Source organism: Sarcophilus harrisii, chromosome 3, assembly GCF_902635505.1.
Source record: "Sarcophilus harrisii chromosome 3, mSarHar1.11, whole genome shotgun sequence".
NCBI lineage: Eukaryota > Metazoa > Chordata > Mammalia > Dasyuromorphia > Dasyuridae > Sarcophilus > Sarcophilus harrisii.
In genome coordinates, this window is record NC_045428.1 from 236,292,771 (window position 1) to 236,302,419 (window position 9,649).

The 9,649-nt window shown below is 35.9% G+C and overlaps 1 protein-coding gene across 1 annotated transcript; it reads left to right on the forward strand.

Annotated features, from left to right (window-relative positions):
• Nucleotides 1-504: 504 nt before the first annotated feature.
• On the forward strand, nucleotides 505-1,079 carry LOC116423096 (keratin-associated protein 19-5-like). The gene has a single exon (XM_031964172.1). The coding sequence runs from the start codon at nucleotides 542-544 to the stop codon at nucleotides 767-769; it is 228 nt and encodes a 75-aa protein (XP_031820032.1). The 5' UTR covers nucleotides 505-541; the 3' UTR covers nucleotides 770-1,079.
• The last annotated feature ends 8,570 nt before the right edge of the window (nucleotides 1,080-9,649 follow it).

Sequence of the window (9,649 nt, forward strand, 5' to 3'; positions counted from 1 at the left end):
TAAGTACAAAGTACAGGTACAGTTAAACAATTTTATAGTGCTTTGGGAATGATAATTAGATTACCTAATTCCATGCATTTTTTCCTCCATATTTATCTCAATTTCAATTTAAAATTTGCAGTCACTTCTTTCTCAAATAGCACTGTTCAAAAGAAATAGAATAATAAAGCACACTGAAATAATCAGTTCAGATTCTAGTTGTGAAATAATAACAATATCCCCCAGGAGTGTCCATAGGCTTTGGCAACATTACAATCATTTCTCATGACAGAAATGAGATTCTTGGTAGAATCTTCATAGAGAAACAGCATAACAGGAGAAAATAAGATCCTTAATAAATTGGAGAAATTCTTCTTAAGCAACAAACTATGACAAGAATGTGATTTTGCTCTGGTAAGTTCATTAATGGGAATGATGCAATTTAGAATTAATGGGCCACACCTCCTTCTCAAAGAGTATAAAAGGCGCCCTGAACATGTTCCTCTACACACTCACCCTAAGCAAACCCTGACATCCTTCCAAATCTGTGAAACTTGAAACCATGAGCTACTACGGCAGCTACTATGGAGGCCTGGGCTATGGCTATGGCTCTGGTTATGGCTATGGATGTGGCAGCTACCGTGGCCTAGGCTATGGCTTTGGCAGCTGTGGCTGTAGAGGCCTGGGCTATGGTGGCTATGGCTATGGAGGCCTGGGCTATGGTGGCTATGGCTATGGCTGCTGCCGCCCATCTTGCTGTGGAAGGTATTCTTCCTATGGCTTCTACTAAAAAACTACTGCTCCTGCCATGTCATGGAATCCTTATGCAACCCTGCTTGGGATAATTCTATAATATTATAAGGACATCACATTCCATCTGCTTCTGAAGCTTAGTGACATAAGAGAAATACCAGAAGTTTTGTCATCCTAATGAAACAGAGCAGTAAAGTGCCAGGATTCAGAGCATCCAGACCCATTTTTCTGAGAATTATGTAGAATCTCAGCTGTCATGAAGAAGATGCCCCCACAACATTTCCAGCAAGTTTACTCAACTCCAATATATCACAGCTGATGGGGTTTGTTAAGATTTTCTAATAAACTTATTTCACTGTTTAACAAATTCTGTTTCACCTCTCTTTCTTGATCTCCATCTACGTGAGTGTCAGCCTTACACCACAAAGAGATGTTCAATCTTGACTTACATTTGTATGTTATTGCAGAATCTTTAACCTCCAATTTATTTTTTTTAATAATGGTAGAACTTCAGATTCCATTTGGAAAAAAAAAATTATTTTCTTACTTAAATATCTTTAAAAATTGGAATTCTATTTGTGACCAAAGAAGAACTAGAGATCATTATTGATCACAAAAGAGAAAAAATTTGATTATATTAAGTTAAAAAGGTTTTATACAAACAAAACTAATACAGACAAAATTAGAAGGGAAGCAATAAACTGGGAAAACATTTTTATATTCAAAGTTTCTGATAAAGGCCTCATTTCCAAAATACATAGAGAATTCACTCAAATTTATAAGAAATCAAGCCATTCTCCCTTTGATTAGTGATCAAAGGTTATGAATAGACAATTTTCAGATGAAGAAATGGAAAGCTGATCCAAATCACTATTATTCAGAGAAATACAAATTAAGACAACTCTGAGATACCATTACACTCCTGTCATATTGACAGGAAAAGATAATGATGAATGTTGGAGGGGATGTGGGAAAAGTGGGACACTGATACATTGTTGGTGAAACTGTGAACAGATCCAACCATTCTGGAGAGCAATTTGGAACTATGCTCAAAAAGTTATCAAACTGTGCATATCCTTTGACCCAGCAGTGTTACTACTGGGCTTATATCCCAAAGAAATCTTAAAGGAGGGAAAGAGACACACTTGTGCAAAAATGTTTGTGGCAGCCCTCTTTGTAGTGGCCAGAAACTGAAAGCTGAGTGGATGCCCATCAATTGGAGAATGGCTGAATAAATTATGGTATATGAATGTTATGGAATATTATTGTTCTGTAAGAAATGACCAACAGGATAATTTCAGAGAGGTCTGGAGAGACTTACATGAACTTATGCTAAGTGAAATGAGCAGAATCAGGAGATTATTATACATGGCAACAACAAGACTATACAATGATCAATTCTGATGGACGTGGCTTTCTTCAGCAATGAGTTGATTCAAACCAGTTCCAATTGTTCAGTGATGAAGAAAGCCATCTACACCCAGAGAGAGGACTATGGGATTTGAATGTGGGCCACAATATAACATTTTCACTCTTTTTATTATTGTTTGTTTGCATTTTTGTTTTCCTTCTCAGGCTTTTTTTTTTCTTTCTAGATTCATTTTTTCTTATACAGCAAGATAACTGTATAAATATGTATAATACATTGGATTTAATATATAATTTAACATATTTAACATGTAATGGACTGTCTTCCATCTAGGGGAAGGGGTGGGGAGGAGGGAAAAATTTGGAACAGAAGGTTTTGTAAAGATCAATGTTGAAAAAAATATCCATGCATATATTTTGCAAATAAAAAGCTGTAATATTTTTTTTAATTGGAATTATACCTAAATATTAGTATTCCATAAAGTCCAGGTCCCATTTAGTTGAACTTATCCCTATAATTCATGGCTCTTCTCCAGCATTTCATGGGCATAGTGACTTGATTTTTATGTTCAAGTTTTCTCAAGTTTCCATGTTCATCACTTCATGGTCATGCCTCATAATTTCCAAATGCAAATGATCTCTAATGACTATGATTATACCCACCACTCTATTATCTTCTACCACTTTGTCATCAACCACCAATGTAAAGTTTTAGAGCACAGCATAAAAAAGACATACCACAAAAACCACACACGAGAGTTATATCAAACTTGAAGGTTGTTATAGAACCATGCCCTTCTGATAGGCCTAATCTCTTCAACCAAATTACACAACCAGTACAGTTCCCAACAATGTCCTTCAGCTGAGACTCTCCTATTTATGGGGTAAATAAAGAATGTCTCTAAAAACCTCTCAAAATACCTAAACTCTTTAATTAACTCAAAGTCCCAGAGGAAGAAAAGTATCTGCTTTACTGCTCCAAATCCTGGATTTGAAGCTTGCAACCTCAAAATCATGTCCCTCAGATGAGTCCTTGGGGAGCTTAGTACTCTATCTGGCACAGAGTAGAAGAATAATCACATTTTATATAATGAAATGTTTATTGCTTCAATTAGTATATCAAGCAGTGAAGAAAACATCTGTAAGTATTACAAGCAATGGACTTTATATTTCCTGTGATTTATCTTAAAATGAATGTATGCTAATGTAGTTATTACTTATAGATCTCATTCTCCATTCAGCCAAAAGCATGGATATTCTTATGGATCCACTACTTTTTCAACAGAGATACTCTTAAGAAACACACTCCATTCAATTCCTCCCAAAACAAACCTCTTAAAAAATTCATCAATACTTTCCAGGGAGACATGCTCTCAAGGTCATTAAATTAAAAAAATTAAATGAGAGAGATTGAGGAAAAACTAAAAATAAAAAAATAAAATTCATCTAAGAAAAACAAAAATATTCTGAAAAAAAAATAAAGTTAACCAACTGGAAAGGAAGATAAGGAGTCTTAAAGACAAAAATAATTGCTTGAAAATTAGAATTGGGCAAGGAGAAATCAGTGAAGAAATGAAATAATAAAACAAAATTAGAAAGAATGAAAAATAGAACAAAATGTAAAACAACAGATGTGGAAAATAGGTCAAGAAGAGAAAAAAATATAAGAATAATTGGACTACCTAAAAGTTATTGCCCCCCCCCAAAAAAAGAACCTTGACACAATAATGCAAGAAATATTCAAAGAAAATTGTCCTGCAGTGATAGAACATGGAGGGAAACTAGAAATAGATAAAATTTACCAATCACCACCTTAAAAAGATCCTTTGTGGAAAACACATAGGAATATTATTGCCAAATTTTGAAATGCCCAGATCAAAGAGAAATTTTTGCAAGAAACAAGAAAAAAATTCAAATATGTTGGAGCTACAAATAGAATTGTACAGGATTTATCAGCGGCTACAATAAAAGATTACAGGTTTTGAATTTTTATATACCACCAATCAAAAGAACTAGGTCTGCAGCCAAAAATATAATATCCAACAAAATTACCTATAATATTGAATGAGAAAAATAAACAATCAACAAACTTGCAGATTTTCAGGACTTTCTCTCAACCAAACATGAACTTAATAGAAAATTTAATATATGAGTTAATATCAAAGAGTAATTTCTAGAAAATGAACATGGACAAATTATTTATGCTTTTTATATGGAAAATTATACCATATGTTTAAGACTTCCCATCATTAGGAAATGATGCAGAACCTTAGCTCTCATGAGGAAGATGCCCTCAACAACATTTCCAACAAGTTTTCTCAGTTCTGATATATCATGGCCAAGAGATCTGTTAAGATTTTCTAATAAATTTATCTTGCTGATTAACAAAACTGTTTTTACCACTCTTCTTGATCTCCATCTACAGGGGGTATCAACCTCATATCACAAAGAGACTTTTAATCTTGACTTACACTTATGTGTCATTTCAGAAGTTTAATCTCTAATTCATCTTTTGCAATGAAGATTTCTCCAGATTTCTTTTGGGGAAAAAACATTTTATTTTCTTACTTAAATATTTTTTAAAATTTGAATTCTGCAGTACTAAAATCTTAGTCCTCCAAAAAGTCCAGGACCCACTTTATTAAAGTCAAAGAATTTAGCCTTATAATCCATAGCCCTTCTCTTACATTGTGTGCATAAAAACTGGGTTTTTATATTAAATTTCTCTCAAAGGTTTCCGTGTTCAGGGCAGCTAGGTGGCACAGTGGAGAGAACACCAGCTCTGAAGTTAAGAGGAAGCACCTGAGTTCAGATCTGGTCTGAGACACTTAAAACTTCCTAGCTGTGTGACCCTGGGCAAGTCACTTAACCCCAATTGCCTCAGAGGGAAAAAGTTTCCATGTTCATTACCTCAACTTCATGACATAACTTTCAAATGCAAATGGTCCCTAATGACCATGAACAGTAGATTAACCCATTGATGTCTAGTTATCTTCCACCACTCTGTTATCAACCATCAATCTGACGTTAAAGAGCACAGTACAAGAGTACAAGAAAGCACAGTACAAAAACTGCAAGAGAAAATCATATATCAAACCTAAAGGTTATCATGGAACCATGTCCTTCTGTTCAGTTCTATCTCCTCTAGCGAACTTCACAACCAGTTCAGCTCGCAACATTATCCTTGAGCTGAGGTTCTACCATCCATGAGGGAATTGGACTAATTTTTAAAGAATGTGTTCAAACACTTCAAAGCACCTAAATTCTCTAATTCACTCAAACTCCCAGGGATAAAAAGTATCAACTTTAGTGCTCCACCACCTGGCTTTGGATCTTGCTTGCATCCCCAAAATCATGTCCTTCAGATGAGTGCTTAGGAAGAAGGAGCTTAGTATTCTACCTGACAGATAGCTGGAACTTGATCAATTTTTATAGATTGAAATATTCATTACTTGAATTAATATTTCACACAGTAAAGAAAACACCATAAGTGCTACAAGCAATAAACTTTATATCTTCTCTGATTTATCTTTAAATGAATGCATGTGGCTGTACCTATCACTCATAGCTCTTATTCTCCATTCAGAAAAAAGCATGAATATTCCAATGGATTCACTGGCTTTTCAACAGAAATACTCGCTGGAGATCCATTCCATTCAGTTCCTCCCAAATCATATTTCTAAATGATTCCTAAATCTTTTTCAAGGAGACTTGCCCTCAGTATCACTTCAAGAGAAACTTCTCCTTCAGGATGACTTCTCTCTTCAACTTCTCTCAGTGGGAAAAGAGATTTTCATTATCTATAACAAACCTGAAAATTTGTTTAATGGAAAGTATTGTGTTCTGACCTAAAATTTAAGAGAAAATGTTATCTCAAAACTGCTTAGTAATTTCCTCTTACCAACAACTAATAGCCTCCCTGAGTCTTCTTTCTTCTTGATCTCCATTTGGTTCTTGAAAATCCTGGCCAGTTGGTGTTTCTTTATAGCTTGGATACTCTTCTTCCAGATTGTTCATTCCTGGTGGTCAAAGGTGAACAATTGGCTTGTTGTCTAAAGCCTATTGAGTAAAATGAAAGTTGCTGTCTTTTCTTTCCTCTCCATTAAGCTTTTCCTTGTGGTAAGAAAGACTTTTTCAAGCTCCCAGAACATCAGGGCATATCTCTTTCTGTGTGCTTTCTCTCTCTCTCTCCCTCTCTCTCTCTCTCTCTCCCTCTCTCTCTCTCTCTCTCTCTGTCTCTCTCTCTGTCTCTCTCTCTCTCTGTCTCTCTGTCTCTCTCTGTCTCTTTCTGTCTCTCTGTCTTTCTCTCTCTGTCTCTCTCTCTCTCTGTCTTTCTGTCTGTCTCTCTCTGTCTCTTTCTGTCTCTCTGTCTTTCTCTCTCTGTCTCTCTCTCCATAACTCTCTCATTCTCACTCTTTCTTTCTCTCTCTGTCATTCATTGCCTCATCTCTAGAAAAAGGCAAAAATCTCTCCTCAGCACCAGTCCTATGTCATGAATTGTCTGTTTAAGAATTTCAAATTGATGTCTCCTACACCCCTCAAAACCTCCAGAACTGAAAAAAAAAAAAAAAAAAATCTCATCCTGCTTCTTCAAAACAACCTTTCTTTTAAAACTTCTCTAAAAATTTCAAGAAAACTGGCATCAAATCAGGGAATCTGATTCTCTGAGAATCTCACACTCAGGGAAGGTCTTGACCACTCTCTATCATCACACCTCTCCTGTTAGTAAAACATCTCCTTCCTGGTTACCGAGTCTCTAGAATTCCACACTTCTTGCTACTAATACAATATCCACCTTAAATCAGGCTTCACATCCTTGCAAGATCTTTTGATTAGTTGCCCTCCCTTAATCTTCTTCCCACCCAGATATATGCTTTGATCAACTAATGAACAGATGTTCTAAACAATCTCTTGATTCCTGCCTTTATAAACACTCCTAACCCCAAATCACTGCACCAACATTCTTGTAAACTCCAGTTTCTTTTTCTTTTGTACTGGTTTAGGTAGATACCCTCTGTCTGATATCCACATACTGTATTAGCTGATCTGTTTCCTACCTTTCCAGACTGAGAACACTTAATTCTCCTCCCCACATTTTATATTTCTGTCCAATGTAGTCTACCTGCTTTCACTAAGACAATGTCTCTTCTGCATGACTTTACCCTCTCTGGCTACACACCCTGGCAAGGATCTTCCCCTCTCTCTTCCACTCAACTCTGACTTTCCCTAATCCAAAAAGTCTCAGGTAACATCCCATCTATAAGGAATCTTAGGTGAAATCCTATCTATGACATGTGACATTACCTCATTGTCCAAGGATTTATACCTTTGTCTCTGAAATCTCCTATTACCTTCTCATATTTGTAGCATATTTCTTGTATTTTCCTATTTTCATAGACCTTAGACCTGCGTGAGAACAGGGAATGTTTCTAGCCTTGAATGTAATGGCAGTAGAGTATATATATTGTTTATAATACTTTGGGAATGGTAGTTTGATTCCCTAATTCTATGCAATTTTTCTCCACAATTATCTCAACCTCTGTCTGAAACTTGCTGTCACTTCATTCTCAAAGAGCAGTGATGAAAAGAAATAACATTATAAAGCACACTCAAAGAATCAGAAAGCCAGGCTTTCAAGTTGTGAAAAAAGAACAATATCCCCAGAAGATGACTATCAACAAGAATATGGTGCACCAGCCACATTAACTACATATTTTTGGCAACATTACAATCATTTCTCATAAAAGGAATGAGATCCTCAGTAGAATGTTCATAAAGAAATAGCATATCAAGAAAAAAACACTTTTAATGAGCTGGAGAAATTCTTCTCGAGCAATAAACTATGACAAGAATGTAATTTTGCCCTAAGTTTATTAATGGGAATTATCCAATTTAGAATTAATGGGTCACACCTCCTTCTCAAAGAGTATAAAAGGTCCCCTAAATATGTTCCCTTACACACTCACCCTAAGCAAACCCTGACATCCTTCCAAATCTGTGAAACTTGAAACCATGAGCTACTACGGCAGCTACTATGGAGGCCTGGGCTATGGCTATGACTCTGGTTATGGCTGTGGATGTGGCAGCTATCGTGGCCTAGGCTATGGCTATGGCAGCTGTGGCTGTAGAGGCCTGGGCTATGGTGGCTATGGCTATGGCTGCTGCCGCCCATCTTGCTGTGGAAGGTATTCTTCTTATGGCTCCTACTGAAAAACCACCTGTTCCTGCAATTACGTGGAATCCTTGTGCAACCCTACTTGGTGTAATTCCATGACATTTTAAGTACATCACATTCCATCTGCCTCTACAGTCAGGGGACATGGAAGAGATAACATAAGAAGTCTTGGCATCCTGATGGAACACTCAGAACAGTGAAGTGCCAGGGATTCAGAATCAGCTGAACCCATCCTTCTGAGAATGATGCTGAATCTCAGAAACATTTACAGCAAGCTTTCTCAGCTCTGATATATCATGGCTGAGGGGTCAATTATGGTTTTCTAATAAACTTTTTTAACTGATTAAGAAAGCTGTTTCACCTCTCTTCCTTGACCTTCATCTACATATGCTAACCTCACACCATAAAGATTTTCAATTTTTATTTGCACTTGTGTGTCATCACAGGAGCTTTAATCTCCAATTCATCTTTTACAATGAAGACAGAACTCTGCAGATTTCATTTGGTATTTTAAAAAAAATTTATTTTCTTGTTCAAAATGGGAATTCTGCAGAACTTAAATTTAGTACTCTATAATGCCCAGGTCCCATTTTACTGGAGTCAAAGAATATAATCCAATAATCTATAGTCCTTCTTTTATATTCTGTGTGCATAGTGACTAGGTTTTTAGGTTCAAAATAAATTTCTCAAAGGTTTCTCATGTTCATGGTTCATCACTTTCAAAAGCAAGTGATCCCTAATGACTGTTAGCAGTAGCATTACTACACTAATTTCCAGTTATCATCCACCATTTTGTTAACAACCTCAAATATGAAGTTTTAGAGCATAGTACCAGAGAAAGGCATACCACAAAAAACTACAGAAGAGAGTCATGTGTCAATGCTGATGACCTTCTGATGGGTTCCATCTCTTCCAGAAAACTACAAAGCCAGTCCAGCTCACAATATTGTCTTTGAGACTCTCTCATCCATGAAAGAATTGTGTGTAAAGAATGCCTTCAAACCCCTTAAAATACCCTACCTCTCTAATTAATTCACACACTCGGCAAAAAAAAAAAAAAAAAAAAAAAAAAAAAAAGTATCTGCTTTACAGCTCCACAGCCTGGATTTGGACTTTGCTAACAGTCATTAGGGATCACTTGCTTTTGAAAGTGATGAACCATGAACATGAGAAACCTTTGAGAAATTTTGAACCTGAAATGAGTCCTTGGGAAAAAAAGAACTTAGTACACATAGTAGAAAATTAATCAATTTTATAAACTGAAATTTTTATTGTTTAAATTAGTGTTTCAGATGAATGGATGCCCATCAATTGGAGAATGGTTGAGTAAATTGTGGTATATGAATGTTATGGACTATTATTGTTCTGTAAGAA